This window comes from Balaenoptera acutorostrata, chromosome 10 (assembly GCF_949987535.1).
Source record: "Balaenoptera acutorostrata chromosome 10, mBalAcu1.1, whole genome shotgun sequence".
NCBI classification, from domain to species: domain Eukaryota; kingdom Metazoa; phylum Chordata; class Mammalia; order Artiodactyla; family Balaenopteridae; genus Balaenoptera; species Balaenoptera acutorostrata.
Window position 1 is genome coordinate 66,280,908 of NC_080073.1, and position 16,375 is coordinate 66,297,282.

General features: G+C 52.6%; 3 protein-coding genes and 1 pseudogene across 7 annotated transcripts; 1 reads left to right on the plus strand and 3 right to left on the minus strand.

Annotated features, from left to right (window-relative positions):
- Positions 1-21: 21 nt before the first annotated feature.
- ZBTB22 (zinc finger and BTB domain containing 22) lies at positions 22-3,545 on the minus strand. Of its 3 annotated transcripts, none has more exons than XM_057554290.1 (2): positions 3,496-3,545; positions 22-2,607 (listed from the first exon to the last, which is right to left on the minus strand). In XM_057554290.1, the coding sequence occupies exon 2, from the start codon at positions 2,537-2,539 to the stop codon at positions 629-631; it is 1,911 nt and encodes a 636-aa protein (XP_057410273.1). In that variant the 5' UTR covers positions 2,540-2,607; positions 3,496-3,545; the 3' UTR covers positions 22-628. The 3 variants fall into 3 exon arrangements, with proteins under 3 accessions (XP_057410273.1, XP_007186956.1, XP_057410272.1); XM_007186894.2 differs by having other exon boundaries at positions 3,485-3,535; XM_057554289.1 differs by lacking the exon at positions 3,496-3,545 and adding an exon at positions 3,261-3,375.
- Positions 3,546-4,001: 456 nt separating this feature from the next.
- DAXX (death domain associated protein) lies at positions 4,002-8,456 on the minus strand. Of its 3 annotated transcripts, none has more exons than XM_057554287.1 (8): positions 8,318-8,456; positions 7,166-7,424; positions 6,180-6,813; positions 5,840-6,054; positions 5,461-5,680; positions 4,824-5,298; positions 4,441-4,663; positions 4,002-4,246 (listed from the first exon to the last, which is right to left on the minus strand). In XM_057554287.1, exons 2-8 carry the CDS (start codon positions 7,370-7,372, stop codon positions 4,187-4,189), a joined length of 2,034 nt encoding a protein of 677 aa, XP_057410270.1. In that variant the 5' UTR covers positions 7,373-7,424; positions 8,318-8,456; the 3' UTR covers positions 4,002-4,186. The 3 variants fall into 3 exon arrangements, with proteins under 3 accessions (XP_057410270.1, XP_057410268.1, XP_057410269.1); XM_057554285.1 differs by having other exon boundaries at positions 6,180-7,011; XM_057554286.1 differs by having other exon boundaries at positions 6,180-7,011; positions 7,166-7,421; positions 8,318-8,444.
- Positions 8,457-10,924: 2,468 nt separating this feature from the next.
- SMIM40 (small integral membrane protein 40) lies at positions 10,925-11,167 on the minus strand. The gene has a single exon (XM_057555765.1). The coding sequence runs from the start codon at positions 11,165-11,167 to the stop codon at positions 10,925-10,927; it is 243 nt and encodes an 80-aa protein (XP_057411748.1).
- Positions 11,168-12,576: 1,409 nt separating this feature from the next.
- Positions 12,577-15,551, plus strand: LOC103011764 (THAP domain-containing protein 11-like; annotated as a pseudogene).
- Positions 15,552-16,375: the final 824 nt, after the last annotated feature.

The following is a 16,375-nucleotide window of genomic DNA, read 5'->3' on the forward strand; positions in this document are numbered from 1 at the left end:
AGGGGTTGTCGGGAAGCCAAATGAAATGACCAATAAATATTTTAATCACCGTTTAAAAAAAATAAGATTTAAAATAAAACCCTTGTACTCCCTATGACTTACTCCCTCCTTGTCTCCACTCCCCCACTCCCCAATGAGAATGGAGTTGGGGGACCCCCAAGGTGGAGGAGGAGGGATTAGGGTAGAAATAAGGGGCACATCCTTTTGGGGGGCAGGGTATGTTCTAGGACAAGGGTGGGGCTCAAAGGCCTGGTCCCCACAACTACGCAAACACAGACTTCAGGTACAGACTACAACCACCTGACCCTTGACCCAGCGACTCCAGGATGCTCAACAAGCCCGCTCTCCCTCCCCCCCACCACTTGCGCCCTACTCGGGAGCTGGGGCTTCAGCGTACCCCTCTGAAGGGAAGGAAGGGCTGAGTTCCGGTGATACTTTAGGGAGGAGGGGCTGAGGAGTAGAAAGGGGTGGCCCATGGTGCGAGGAGGTTCCCTCTCCGGAATATATACAAGTCCATAGAGATAGGAAGACGGTAAGTGTGTTGGGAGATCACCTAGGGGCCACAGCGCCCCTGGCTAGTGATCCCTAATCCCTCTTCCCGGAAAGCTACCCCCAGTAGCTCGCCTCTTCAGTTTGCTCCTCCGCCCCCACTGAAGCCCATCTCCACCTTGTGGACGCTGGGCGGGGACCAGACCCGTCGACTGGACGGGGGCGTAGCCCCACTCGCCTCGTCGCCGCTGCCCCCGCCGCCGGGGGACTCTCTCTTGGGCTGCAAGGCTAGCCCGGTAGTCCCCCCGGGTCCGGGTCCGGCCCCGCCCCCGCCGCCTAGGCGGTGCCGGCGCTCACAATGTCCCCGGTGGCGCATGAAACTGTCTCGCCACATGAACTTCTTGGCGCAGACGCCGCACTCGTAGGGCTTGAGGCCTGTGTGTGTCTTCATGTGCTCTGTCAGGTGATGCTTCATCTTGAACTTTTTGTTGCACACGGGGCAATCAAAGGGCCGCAGGTTGAGGTGCATGTTCACATGGCGATCTCGCATGCTCTTGTGGGAGAAGGCCTTTCCGCAGTGGCACAGAAAGATCTTATTTCCATCCCCAGTGCCTGTCCCTCCAGGAGTGCCACCGGTGCCACCCGGCATGCCCAGGGCCCCTGCCGATGTGCTCCCCAGGGTCACTGCCCCATGTTCAGCTTGGTTCCCTGGTGGCTGGCCTGGAGCCTGTGAGGAGGAGGAGGAGGATGAAGAGGATGGGAAGACTAGGATCTGGTTGCCCTGCATGTCCAGTGGAAGCAGGGGCCTCGAAGGGTGGGAGGGAGCATAGGAGGAAGGGGTTGGTCCCCCTGAGTCGTCAAGCCCTGCCCCAGGACCCCCACCTTCATAGGGGCCAAAGTCATTGGAGGACTCACAGAAATTGACCTGCTCCTCTCCCTTGTCTGGAGGCTCAGACAGGGTCCGGACGTCACTTATGCTAAGGGTAGCCTCAGGTCCTCCCCCTGCTGGCACCCCGGAGCCACCCCCCAGCTCTTCATCTTCATCATCCTCACAGGTCAACACCAAGTCTTCCTCCTCCTCATCCTCTTCCAGGTCTGGGTCTTGGGGAACCAGGGGCGCTGGTGCTGGGCAGTTTCCACCCCGTTTCACATATACCCAGTGTTTCTGCGGCACAATGCTGGGGGGTGCATAGGTGGGCCGGCGGAGCCCAGCCCCAGGGACCACTGCACCCCTCCCATCCCCACCGTCATCACACAGCTCATCTGCCTCCAGCAGCAGCTTCCCAGAGGTAGCCCCCCCACTGCCAACCACAGGGGCGGGGAATACAGGGCCACCTCCTCGACGCTCCCCACTGCCCACTGCAGAAGCTGCAAAAGCCTCCTGGGAGGAAGATGAGAAATCAGTGGACTCCCGAGGGCTGAAATAGTTGCTGCTGCTGGGGGACTGATTCTCACTGGCCCGGCTGGAGGCATGGAAGCGTACGGAGCCCACAGTGGCAGGGGCCACGGTGCCCCCACTCCCTGAGGGAACCCCAGCACCAGGGACAGTGACCGATGTGGCTGCAGCAGTGGTGATGGTGGTGGTGGTGGCTGAGGCCCGGCCCTCTCGGAGGAGTTCAGTGCACTTATCCACGATGTGCCACATTTGGAGCACAGACCCCACTGTGAGGAAGTTGACAATGTCAGCAGCGGCCATGCTGAGGCGGCCAGTATAAGCTGAAGCCAAGACAGTCTCGAAGGCGCCTGGGTCCATGACGCTGGGCAGCGAGATGGAGGTCATGCCCTTGAGTAGGACCTGGTCGTGGAAGTAAGGGGAAGAGGCAGCCAGGACAGCACGATGAGCCCTGAACTCCCGTCCCTGCACTCGGATGGACACATCACAGAGCTGGCCCTGCAGCCGCTGCTGATTGAGAGACTCCAAAAGGGCACTGGTCACCTCGGGGAAGGACACGTGCACCACTGCCGCTGCAGGCAGGGGCAGTGGTGGTGGGGCCAGCGATAGAGGCAGGGGGAGTGCTGCCCCACTGGGAGACAGAGGAGATGGCTCCATGGTGTGGAGGGAAGGGGTACCCCCCCAGCCACAGGAACAAGGGAAGGAGAGGGCGGCCGGGGGGGTCTCTGGAAAGAAAGAGAGAAGAATGATAACATCCCATAATGACACAGCCCTTTACAGTTTAAAAACATGTTCACACATTATCTGAGTAACTCCCCACAGCGACACTATAAGGTAGGTATTCCTTTCAACCCCGTTTGACAGATGAGGAAACTGAGGCTCAGAAAGATTAAGAGATTATCCAAGGTTACACCATTAAGTGGCAGCACCCACAAACGCAGCTGTCCTAACTCCAAATCCAGTGCTCTTTCCTTGGACGTTACAGAAATAAGGTGCTGTTGGGGAGTGGGGTGCCTCCCCTCAGAAATTCCCATTTGCCTGAGAGCCTGACTTTCCAAAATTTACCTTTCTGGGGTTTTGTACCCTTTTCTTGGGAGGGGGGCAGGTTGGCTCTGGTGTTGAAAACCACCCCTCTCCCCCCTTCCCTTTAGGCCATGCCCCCCGGCTCTCTCACTGGCCACGCCCCTTGCCCCCCAGTTATCCCTAACCCCGCCCATTTCGGCCCCGCCCACCTCAAGACCCGCCCATACCGTTGGGCTCCGCCCCTTATCTACCCCCGCCCACATCGGACCCGCCCCCTTCTGCTCCGCCCCAAGCGCTACTTCGACCTCCTCTCCCACCCGGAAGGCGCCCCCCAACCCCGCGCGTCCCCGCTTACCGGGCCGCGCGCCCCCGGGCCCCCCCGCCCCTCACTCGGCGGCCAGAGCCGCAGCCTGGGCCCCTCCCGCCGCCATCTTGCGCCGACTCCCTCCGCCCTCCGCCTCCGCTCCGCCTTCCGCCCCTCAGGCTTTAAAGGCACAGGCGGGAACCCCGCCCGACCCGCTGGGCAATACTCGGCCGACTCGGCCACTTCCCCTTTAAAGAACAGCTGCTTCCTTCCACCTTAAAGATACCAGGTCTCTTCCGCCGCTGAGGACGGAGGACTCGGTTCGGCCGAAGCTCTCATTCCCCTTTAATTCGGTAAGCCTGCCTCTTCCCATTGGCGATGGGTCTAGGCCGTCGCTGCCTGGGCTCCGCCCCTGAGCTGTGGCCATTAGCCGGTTTGCGGGATCTTATCGCCCCGGTATACCAGCTTCAGACAGTCCCCCTGAAACCCCGCCCCCTACCTCCGGGCCTGGATTGGCTAAATAACCTTGAGTCGGCCCGTGATTGGCCTTTTTACTGCTACCGCTCGAAGTGAGAAAGTAAAGCGCGTTCAGGAGGCTGAAGTACATTTTTTCAGCGCCTGGCAGAGGGCAAGGAGAAGGCCTGAGGGCGAGAAAAACTCCGCGAGAGGCGTGCTGAAGGCAGCTGGAAAGGACAGATCCAGGGCTATCCCGGGGGCACGGCTAACCCTGAGCCAGAGAACAGCTCGTGCCAATTACCAGCCGGTGAGAGCGGGACAAGGAAAAGACAGGGATACAATAAGAAAAGAACTTTATTGTTTATTAATGTTTCTGTGTAAAACTTAAGCTTTTTTTTTTTCTTAAAAGAAACCACCAAAAGGCGATTAGCTCAGTCCATCCCTTCCTCAGTCGTCTGCTTCCCACCGTCCTCCAAATACTATCCCAAAACATTTTGGAGGCAGGGAGGAGGGGGAGGCAGTTAATCAGAGTCTGAGAGCACGATGATCTCCTCTGGATCGCACTGTGTGGCCACACTCATCTGCAGGGGAGTGAGAGACAGAGAGTCAGAGAGGTCTGGAACACAGCGGATGAGAGGCCAAGGGAAGGACTTATCAGAGATCAAACACTGGGGTGGGAAAAGAGAGAGAGGAGGTGATGAGTGCAGCAGACAGAGAACCCCAAACTGAACAATGAAAGAGAATGAAGTCAGGAAACACAGCCTCCCCCTCTTACCTTAAAAGTACCAGGCCTGGAGGGTTGTGATTGTGGGGTGTGGGACAACCGGGCTGGAAATGGGCTACAGAGGGAGCTGGTCACCAGGCCGTGGCTAGGAGAATCCACCCTCGTGGAGGAATCGGCAACTGGAGCCATGGAAGCCAAGGGGGAAGGCGGGCTGGGCAGGGTATGTGTCTTCTTCTCATTCTTCTCATGCACTGCCCTTTGCCTTTCCACATAGCTAGAGACACAAACATATGTGGGTGGAAGGGGATGTGGAGCCTGAGGCTGGAGGGGGAGCATCCAGTTTCTCCCCGCAGACTCCGTTCCACAGTATTCCTCTCAGAAAGCCCCCGCAGTCCCTCCTTGGCTTCCCTCTTTCTCCTCCTTATTGCTGTTACCTCTTTCCTAATGGCCCAGCTTCTGTTTGCTTCTCCTTCCGAGATTTCTTGTGGGGAGGACTGGACTCTCCCCAGGTGTGAGGAGAGACGCCTCCGTTGAAGGAAGTGGAGGTGACCATGGCTGCTCCATTCTCCAAGACAGTGGTGAAGGGGTCTTCTGATTGCTTCCTGGAAGAGGAAACGTCCCTCTCCTCAGGGGAAGGAGTAGTATCCAAGGGCAAGGCTTCAATCTCTAGCTCAAAGAGCTGAGACATAGGGCTCTCTTCCTCCAGGGGCAACTCCTCGAGGTGCTCTCCACTGCCTTCAGCAACTACGCTGGAGGGGGCTGGGGGCTCTTCTGCCAGTGAAGATGGTGACACTGTGAGTCCTTTGTTTTGCTGCTCCCCCGACGACCCGCTGATCCCTTTGCGAGGTTCCAGGTTCTTTTCAGTGGAGATCTGTAGTGGGGACATGGGGCTCTTATCTCCATCCTTCCCTGGAAAAGAAGAAAAGAGGGGAAGGGTAGCAAAAGAACTAGAGGAAAGAAAACTGCTGAGAGGATACTAGGAGTAAGAGGAGGAAGAGAAGGATCTCAAACAGGGGGCTCATGCCCAACAGAGTAGAGGGAACCGACGAGAAGACTATTTCCTTGACGTACCTGCTTCCTCCTCCTCCTCCTCCTCTTCATCGTCCCCCTGACCTTCCTGCATCTGTTCCAGACCCTCCTCTTCTTCGGAATCTGTGGCCTCCTCTTCTTCCTCCTCCTCATCTTCCTCTTCCTCCTCTTCATCCTCCTCCTCATCACTTTCCTCATCTTCATCATCGGTCTCAGCCTTGGAGGTGGTAGGGCACTCCTGGGATGCCATCCCACTAGGGCCCTGCAGGGGACAAAGGAGTTTCTCTAAGGAATCCCTTGCCCCAGAGGGGCTGCTTCTTGCGTTCCTTCTGCACACGCCATGATCAGTCACCACGTACTCCCTCCTGGCCAGTGCAGTGGAAGGACAAGGTCTTTCTGAAGGGTGTATTCCCTTCCATACCTCACCGGAATCCAAGGAGGCTTTCGAGGGGTCTGCAGAGTGGGAAGAGGTGGCTTGGGGGAGCCGGGCTCTTCTCTTCTGTCTCTCGCCCTCCTCGCTCTTGTCTTGCATCATTGCGTACTTGGAGATGACCTCATCCAGCCGGTTCATAGCCAAGCTCCGGTTCTCCCGCAGGCGCCGAGCCAGGGCAGGATCTGACAGTGCGGGATCAATGCCTATGTGGGAAGATGTAAAGTCAGTGTACTCACCCAGAACCCTAGAAGAAGGGACTAGAGAGACGCCCCCTCCACCACACACCTGACGAATGAGGGTTACCAAGGAGCATCTCACTAATGCCTACCTGGCCTATAGTCATCTGTGAGGTGACAGCCAAAGTTGTAGATGAGATCAAGGTGGCGACGCTCCTGTAACCTGATGCCCACATCTCGGAAGGCATCCTGAGCCATGAGCTGGAGCTGCTGTCGGGGGAGGCCAAGGCTGTGCCGAGCAGCTGCCTTCTCTACGGCCCGCAGTACGTCTCCATAGTCAGGGAAGGTATCAGGCCCTGGCTTGTTGATGAGCCGCTCAATGCGCCTGTTGACCTCTGGGTAGCGGGTACCACGGTAGGGGATGCGCTGCTCTATGACCCGGCCTGTCAGTGAAGAGCAGTCTTTCAGCTCACACAGCCGCCCAAAGAGGCGGATCAGCTTACGCTTCAACCTCGCCTCCTGCAGGTAAGTGGAGTCTGGGTCATCCAATTCTGAGAGATCCAACTCCTTTTCCTGCAGCCGCCGGATCTCTGCCACGTAGAGTGCCAGCAGCTGCTCCAAGCGCTGGATCTGCCGCCGGGAACCATGGGTCCTTGGGGCCTCAGAGGCAGTAGTCTCAGCACTTGTGGGGTCCGAGGAGGGGTCTGCAGGAGGGTTATTCCCAGAGGGCTCACTAGAGGTGGTGGCAGCAGGGGCCAGGTTCAGCTTCTTCTTGGCTGAGTGGGCCTTGAGAACAGTGCAGAGCTCATTAATGTAGACATAGAGCTTAGCTGGCCGGCTCTGGGCCCGAGAGAGGACCCGAGAGAGGATGTTGCAGAACTCCGCCGAGGCCAAAAACAGAGGGTGGGCCCGCTGCTGCCGGTTATAGAGGAACGGGACCACCTCAGGGTGGTCCGCCGTCTGCGTCTTACACAGTTCAAGGAACTGGAAGGTTCAGGAGAAAAAGGGAGGGGGAAAGAGACAAGGGATGGGATTGAGAGAAAGAAGGCGAGGTGGGGTTAGTGGGGAAGAAAGGACAGGAGAGCCAGTCAGCCATCCCCCTCCCTGGGGTACAAGAATCTTCTCCCCTAAAGCTCACCTCTTCAAACAGCTTCTCATTCTCCAACTTGTAGCATTTCTTGCCGCCCGAACTACTGCTTCCTCCAGCCCCGTGGGGCTGGGAGGAGCCAGGGGCTTCTGCCCTGGGTGAAGCCGGATTGGGGGGTGGGTGGGAGGGCCCTGGCAGAGCAGCTGCTTCATCTTCGTCATCATCATCCAGCACGATGATGCTGTTAGCGGTGGCCATGGGGGATCAAATCCCCCGGAGGGAGGAAGTGTTGGGGATTTCGTAATTCCTGCTGGAAGGGGATGGGGCCTCAGACAGAGCCCCTCCAGCATAGCCCCATCCCTTCATCTCACACATTTTCCAGTCTTCTTGGGTTTCAAAACACCCAGCCATGCCCAACAGTGTCCTCACTGCCTATCTTCAGCAACCATTAGTACCATGTTTTCTGGGCCCTTTACTATGGGAGCCCCAAACCATCTTAAAACCTTAAGTCCCACCCCCAGCTCCACCCCTCACGTCGATATCCGGTCTTTCAGTTGCATTTCCCCACTATTTCTCATAGTTGGCAAGTTGATTCTTCCTCTCAACCCCTGGACGACCTCTCACATTGCACTCCAGATTTCCTTGACATCCCCTCGAACAGATACCACACCCCCGCTGGCACCACCTCAGGTGTTTTCCCCTTTCACTCTCACACACATCAGATCCACACCCTCACTCCAACCTGAAGGGTCACCCCAACTCTGAGACTCTCTTAGGCGAAGGAGGTTCCCTCCCAACAATCCATTTCCCTTTCTCCTACTTAAATTATCTCCATATTCCACCCTCTGATGGCTCTCCTCAAACCGGGGCGTTAGGTTGGAGATATTTCACCTCAAGTCCCCTCCCTCTCACCCCACCCTAATTTTCCCCATTCTCTTTCTGGGACCTGTAACCGATCGTGAGCCCCACACTGGGCTCTCCTGATTCCACTCAGATTCCAGCCCTGAGTCCGGTCCTTCCCCTAGATGAGCTTCCCGCCAAGTCCCCCTCCCCCAGTTCAGCCCCCGGCCGCCCCACTCCCCTTCAGGGATAGGAAGGAAGGTACCACAGCCTGCCCCTCAGACTCAGCGCCCGGAACCCCCCAGTACCTCTCCCTCGACATTCCCGCCCCCGCCTTCGCTCCCCGCACCGTCCGGCCCCCACCTCAGAAAAGGTCTCTCGAGAAGACCCTCGCCGCTGATCTCAGAACCTCGCATGGTTCCCTCCGTCTTCCTTCCCCCTCCCACCGCAGGCCCTACTCCGGACCGGAAACCGCGGCGTTTCCGCCTACAGGCACCTGGGCGCGGCCATATTGTCGTACGGAATCCAGCCCCCCCCCCCCCGTGGCCGGAAGTGACGGTAGACCCGCCGCGCGAGGGCTTCCAATGCCACCCACATAGTCTGCGGCTCCCTTCCCCCTGACCTGCAGGCGGCAGAATTGTCCCCTCCGGGCGTCCCAAGTACCTGGAGGCCGCCATTTTGCCGTACGGCGCTGGCTACCCCCGGATTGGGGCGCGCCGCCAGTGGAGCTCTTTTCACCCGGTGCTTCTGCGACTCCGCCAATCAGAAACTTCCCGCATCCCGGCCCAACCGCCGGCGAGTCGCGTGCCGGTAGGACTGAGCCACCTTTCCAAGTAGGGGAGGGGGGAACGGAACAGGGCAGCTGAGGAATTGGCCCTCCAAGGCTGCACAAGGGTGCACGGAAAGGCGGGAATCTCTTAAGAGGGAAATAAAACCTTTTCCATCCACTGGGCTATTGACAAGCCTTCTGGCGCTGCTTTCCTACCTGCCAGGTACCAGTTTCCACGGCTTAATCGACTGCGCCTGTCATTCCTTTCTATGGGCTGCGCGCTCCCTTGTCGCTGTCCAGAAGCTACTTCTACATCCAGCTGCCTACATTTCCCAATCGTGAAGTCATAACACATGCATACAAATGAGCACAACACGCTGTACAAATGTGTTATTATTACTGCTATTGTTGTTGGTTTGCTTTTCAAGCTCCACCACAGAACTAATGACCAACCAAGTAGGTGGGACCTGGGTGGTTCTCCTTCCTTTTCTGGAGGGGATTCCCGAGGCGCAGGCGCTGATGACCAGGAGGCTGTGCTTTGTCCAGGAGCTCCAGGGCCTGAGGACGGGCGATGTGGGGAGGGGGTTCTGAGAAGAATCTGCAAATTGCCGCTGTGAGGGCTGTGAGACGAAATGAGGCTCGTAAAATACCTCGAGTCTCTCTCGTCCTCTTCCTCTGAGAGAGCTGATGAAAGAAGGAAGAGAGAAGAAACCGACTTTGACGCCAGCCTCGCCCGCCCCCCCCCCCGCCCCACACCCCACACAACTAACCCAGATTTAGGGAAGCTGGAGGGACTCGTGGAGGCAGAGCTGGGTCCAAAGGTGAGCTTCTGGGGAAACCGCAAATGTTAACACGGTTCCAACTGCTGAGTTTCCCACCTCCTGCATCCTTGCGAATTCCACAGATGGTGAGCATCTTGCCACTTTCTGGGATCACAGACCCTTACATCCCCAAGCCCTCAGAGTCCCAGAAGCTCAAACTCTCCCTTCCATTAAAGAATCCCACACCACTTCTCTCCAGTCGTCTAAGCCTATAGTCTTCAAATGGGGGACATGAAGACTTGCCCAAGGGTACTCGGATTTGGGAGATATAAGGGACTTAATTTCCAGATTCTCAATTTTCCCAAAATTTGTTTTCCTCAGTAAATTCCTGCAGTAGAGCTTCTCCTTCTTCCTTTTCTCTTTTACAATAGACTTTCTCCCTCTTTAAAAAAAAAAAAAAAGGATACTGTAGTTCTCAATCATGAAATCTCCTGGAGATAATGTTACCTTGTTTTTTGTTTGTTTTTTGGTTTTGTTTGTTTGTGTTTGTTTTTGTTTTGACCACTGGACTGCCAGGGAATTCCCTTACCTTGTCTTAAATAAAGAGACATGTAACCTATTTCTTTCAAGGCACCATAAGCACCACCTCGTCTATCTCATTTAAAATGTACTTTTAGGTAGTTCCCTGGCAGTCCAGTGGTTAGGACTCTGTGCTGCCAAGCAGGGTGCCGGGGTTTGATCCCTGATCAGGGAACTAAGATCCTGCAAGCTGAAACATAGAAAAAAAATGTACCTTTAATATTAACAACTATGAAAATGTGTACAATCTTTATGCTATTTAATCAGTTCTGCTCACATAATTGTAATGATAACGCAGAAGAAATTTTTCTAAAAAACTAGAGTCTTATGGTCACAAGAAAGAAAAATATTTTTCATCTCAATTAATATATATGTTTATGTAGGAAAGAGTGATAGATTGGTCAATAAAAGACTTTCAAGTATAAAAGCATAAAATTGTCTGTGGAGAAGTAGAATGGTAATAGGAGTTCTAGGAGAAAAGAGAATGATGGAAGAAGAAAAGAAGGATTCCCAATTATATTTTTAAACGAGTGGTGGTGAATATCAAGTCACTCTGATATTTCAACTCCCCTGGACACACAAAAGATGGATTTAATTGTTTTATTTTAAAATGTGAATATTTTTTGTATGCCAGGAATTACATCCTTGAAACAATGTTAATGTATGATGAAAAGTTTTAGGTGCTTACTTAAAAATACTTGAGGAGTATAAACTTTTTCAAAATTAATTCCCGGAGTATAGGTGCAGAAATTTTAAGATAGCTGCTCTCAGCTCTCCAAGTGTCCCTCCAAAGCCCCCATTTCCCCCTTTCTCCCCTCTCACCTCCGTGGCAGGGAAAGAGGACGTTTATAGGAAAGGCAGTCACAGTTCCAGCTCCTCCTCCATCTGAGGTGTTCTCAGGAGCCAGTCCCCAAACTTTGCCCATGGTAACAGCCACAGCAGCTTATAAACAGCCTCCAGCGTCAGTAGTGTCAGGACGAGGACCAGGAAGATGAAGAAGGCCTTGTCCATGGCCTGCCGCAGGGGACCCCTGGGAGGAGAGGGCCTCCGGGCAAACGCCAGGAACACATCCTCCTCGTCCACATCACCCTCCTCCTCAGCCATCCTAACCCACAGTGTGACAGCTGTCTGGAGCACGGAGGCTGGGATGGAAGCCCTTACTCAGCCTTGCCAGGATTAAGGAGCGTGGTGTCGGCAAGTCCTGCATCTGCCGAGCTTGACCCTAATTCCCCCAACCAAGAGAAAGAAAGGAGAGGAGGGCCTCTGAGCCTTTGGAACAGTCAATGCAATGTGAATGGTCTGGATTAAACAATTCCTAAAGTCTGTCCAGCTTTACCGTTTTATAATTCTGTGTTTCGGAAGCTGAAGGCTCAACAGAGACATGCCAGCTGGAGCTGCCCAAGTCATTCTGGGCCTCTAAGCTTAAGGCTCAAGGTCTTGGGCCCCTACAGACAGAGTGAGCAAGTGGACCTAGTATGCTACTGTGAGCCGCCCTCAGTCAAGCACCTAAGGCCCTTTTCAGCTTTACATTGGGTGTTTGGGGGTGGGTGGGTGGGTGGTGGGGACACGCCTAACCTAGGTGGGGTTGGGGGGGGAAAGCAGCGGCAGCTACAGTCCACGCAGCCGCGTAGTTCTTCCCCAGGTCTGCAGGCCCCCGAGGTTGCGGCGCTGAAACCCCGCACTCTCGCTTAGTGACTTCGAAGACGATTATATCAATCATTGGACTGCACGAGCCAGGGCGGAGGTTTATAAAAAGAGAAAGAACATGATTGGCCAGCGGTGCGAGACTTAACTATTGGGACTTAACTATTGGGGCAATAATAAGGAAGAGCGAGCTTGTGCGCGAGGGGCATCGTGTGAGAGTAGCTGGTGGGAAATGTCCAAGAGGCTGTCTTGTGGCACGGGTTGAAGGCCTTTTCTTGACCCTGTTCCCCAGGCACTGGCCTGAAAGTTCATGAGGGAAATCGAAGTCCATATGGAGACCGGCCCACACCCGCCCCGTAGGTGGTGGTTGGGGGTTGGAGTGTGGACAGCGGAGGAAAGGGTCCATAGTGAACCTCATATCTGGAGCCTCTATGGTCTCTTACCTAAACTCCAGTTTGATCTTAATAAGAAGACATTGTTTTCTTGGGAAGAACTTGTTTACCCCAAAATGGTACAAAGGATGTCACAGGTTTTTTGTTGTTGTTTTTTAAATATTTGTTTATTTATTTTGGCTGCGCTGGGTCGTAGTTGTGGCATGCTGACTTCGTTGAGGCATACCTGCAGGATCTAGTTCCCTACCAGGGATGGTACAGTGCCCCCTGCATTGGGAGCGTGGAGTCTTACCCACTGGACCACCAGGGAAGTCACAGTTTTGTTTAGAGTCAACTCGTATTATCGTTTGCTACCGCCACAGGAGGTCATTACGAGTCAGAAAAAAAAAAAAACAAACTGGACCAGGGTGCAAACTAATCATTTATAAGTTGTGTTAATTAAACAAGGAGGCCATCAGACTGAGGGGCTCTAATGTCATGGCGGCCTACTTAAGCAAGCCAAAATCTAAACCTGTAAATGCCTCAAGGTCATGTAATCAAGATGCCACGGGAGGGAATTCCCTGGCAGTCCAGTGGTTAGGACTCAGCACTTCCACTCCAGGGGGCACAGGTTCTATCCCTGTTTGGGGAACTAAGATCCTGCATGCTGGGAGGCACAGGCAAAACAAAACAAAACAAAACAAAAAAACACTAAAGGACAACCAATCACACACAGCCAACTGGGCTAAGCTATAGCCAATCAAATAATTTCCTTTCTCTGTTTCCACACTTTCTCCATTTAAGTTTTTCCTCTGGTTGAGGTCTGAGGAGCACGCATTACCACTTCTGGTTTAGCACGGCCCCATTTGAATGCATTTTTTGCTCAAATAAACTTAAAATTTTAACATGCCTCAGTTTACATTTAACAGTTGTGTGATGGGGACCTTGGGCCAGTCACCTGAACTTTCTTTACTTTTTTTATAAAATTGAAAAAGTCTTGCCTCACAAAGTTGTCAGGAGGGACAAACGAAATAAGATTTTTTTTTTTTTGTAAATTATGAAGTGCTGTGTAAACATAATGTATTAATTTCTGATACCCTCACTGTGTCTCAGGCAAGTTTGCAATAAAGCCACCCAAACACCTTTATCATCTCCTTATAGTTCCTTCCCCATGGTAGGTTCAGCACTAAGATCTTGTGTAATACATAAATTCAGCACTTTATTGAATTTAAAAAAAAATTTGAAGTAATTTCAAACTTACAGAAAACACTTAAGAACAGTATCGAGAACTCTGGTATCCTTTCCACCCTGATTCCCCATTTGTCAACATTTGGTTATATTTGCTTATTTCTCTCAACCCCAATATAACCATCTATTATGGGTTGAATTGTGTCCCTGCAAAATTCAAATAGTGAAGCTCTAACTCCCAGTACCTCAGAATATGACCTTATTTGGAAATAGGGTTGTTGCAGATGTAATTGGTTAAAATAAAATGAGGTCATACTGCAGTAGGGTGGACCCTTAATCCAATATGACTGATGTCCTTATAAAAAGGAGAAATTTGGACACAGACCAGCATACGTCATGTCCAGACCAGAATATCACGTCCATACCAGCATACGTCAAGACCAGAATGTCATGTGAATGTGAAGGCAGAGTTAGGGTTGATGTGTCTACAAGCCAAGGAACGCCAAAGATTGCCAGCAAACCACCAGAATCTAGGGGAGAGGCATGGAATAGACTTCTGTCACAGCCCTCAGAGAGAACCAACCCTGCTGACTCTTTGATTTCTGACTTCTAACCTTCAGAACTGTAAGAAAATAAATTTCTACTGTTTAAGCCGCCCCGTTTGTGGTACTTTGTTATGGCAGCCCTAGCAAACAAATACACCATCCTAATCAGGAAATCAACACCACTATCCAATTATAGGTACAATTCAGATTTCATCAGCTGTCCCACTAATGCCTCTGTCCTTTTTGGTCCAGGATCGCAGATCGCATTTGGTAGTCACATATCTGCAGACTCCTTCAATGTGGGCAGTTTGTCTGTCTTTCTCTTTCATGAATCAGTTTTAAAGAGTACAGGGTTTTCATTTCTGTACAATGTCTCTCCAACCTAAGTGCGTGTTGGGGCAAGAGAGAAACGATGTGGCCTTTGTGTATCACATCAGAAGTTACTGGAGGCAAACCGGCTCACTCCTGATGCTGCCAAACCAGTCTGGCAGGTTTTTCACCGTAAAGCCATAACTGTCCCTTTGTAATTCCTAAGTATCTGGCACAGCACCAAATCTCCACCACCTGCCTTAGCATCCCTTTATGACTCTCATCGGAATAAGCATGATGATGTTTATTTTTATTTTTAGAATTTATTTATTTATTTATTTTTGGCTGTGTTGGGTCTTCGTTGCTGTGCGCGGGCTTTCTCTAGTTGCGGTGAGCGGGGGCTACTCTTCGTTGTGGCTTCTCATTGTCGTGGCTTCTCTTGTGGAGCACGGGCTCTAGGAGTGCAGGCTTCAGTAGTTGTGGCACGTGGGCTCAGTAGCTGTGGCTTGTGGGCTCTAGAGCTCAGGCTCAGTAGTTGTGGTGCACAGGCTTAGTTGCTTCGAGGCATGTGGGATCTTCCCGGGCCAGGGCTCGAACCCGTGTCCCTTGCATTGGCAGGCAGATTCTTAAGCACTGCGCCACCAGGGAAGTCCGATGATGTTTATTAAATGGTGATTTTTTTTTTTTTTTACTCCGTCATTTCTTCTTCAGTTTTCAGTCAACAATCGACTATAAAAGAACATTTCTTTCTCCCTGATTTATTCATTTATTTATTTATATCATATGGACTCACGGATTCCTATTTTACTCAATAACTTGTAATCCATTACTACCATATTTATTTATATTGCCTGGACCCATGCATTTCTATTTTATTTAATTAATTGTAGTCAGTTACTATCATCATTAATTTCATGCGCAAATTATCCCAAATTTGGGAGGCGCCAGACTCTGGGATCCGTGCCGCCTGGCGCCCACCATTCCCACGGGAGAAGATGGGAAGCCCATGGGCTTGGTGGTGCAAGTGGAGTTCACCGGCCACAGCCGCAGCAGCTGCGGCATCGGAGCTAGAGGCTGCTACAGCAGGACTGGAGGCCACAGAGTGCCCCAAGGGCCCCCAGCTGGTGGGGGGCAGGGAGGGGGGTGAGGGCTTCCCTGATACTGGCTCGGACCACTCTACTTGTCGTCAGGGACCACGGAGGAGGAGCTCCTGCGCAAGCTGGACAAGCAGCTGGACATCCTGGCGCTGATGGAGGTGAAGATGAAGGAGATGAAGGGCAGCATCCTCACCAGTGTCTCACCGAGGCCAAGCTCCGTGAAGAACTCCTCGAGAGGGATCGGCTGCTGGCTATGGCTGTCATCCGCAAAAAGCACAGGATGTTAACGAGTCCCATTTCGCCCTTCGGGACTCCCAGACACCTAGCAGCTTAGTGGGGACCTTAGGCCGCCGCTGTTGAACTCCCTCATACTCCTGGGGCACTGGTTGACAGTACTGAGGCTTAGGGCAGTTGGACTCTTGCTGGTGACCTGGCACCCTCTCTTGTTTCCTCCTGAAGCAAGGTCCTGAAGTCTGGGATCTCAGACTCTGCACTGGTGACACCAGCAATTATGACTTTGTCTACCCCTCCCCACCTTCACCCCCACCCCCAAATTTACGTTGCAGGTTCTGGTGAAGCAGAGGCTTCAGAACCATTGAACTTGAAACTTATCCCCTATGGACTCAGGCAGGATGCCCAAGGATTATGGGTTTGGGAAGACAACACCTTGAGTTTGGCCAGCAATCAGAACTCTTCCACGTGTAGTGATAAGAGATCCAAGTAACATCAGTTCTACTTTTTGTGCTTTTCCTTCCCACGTGCAGCCTGTGCTTCTGATAGGGACTGGCAGATCTGTGCCTCTCCCTCCTAGGACCTCCCTCCCAGGAGGCCATCGACAAGGCAATCTATGGGATCTCAGTGGAGAGCCAGCTTGCCAAGGACTTAAGTCTATGCTGTTATGTTTGCTACAAATTCTATTTTCTGTACAATTAGTCAGATTAAAGTTTTCACTATGTTTGTTTGGCAAAATGAATTAAACAGAAAGTAAGGTTAAAAAAAATATCCCAAATTTGGCAAATGAGAAAGTCCTTCAAGTTGTTTCCTGTGTCCTTTTGCAATGTCTACAACATTATTTGATCATTTCCTTACTTTCTGGTACAAGAGGTAATTCAGGCTCAATTTGTACTTTTCCTGACTTAGCCCAGGAATCAACCATTT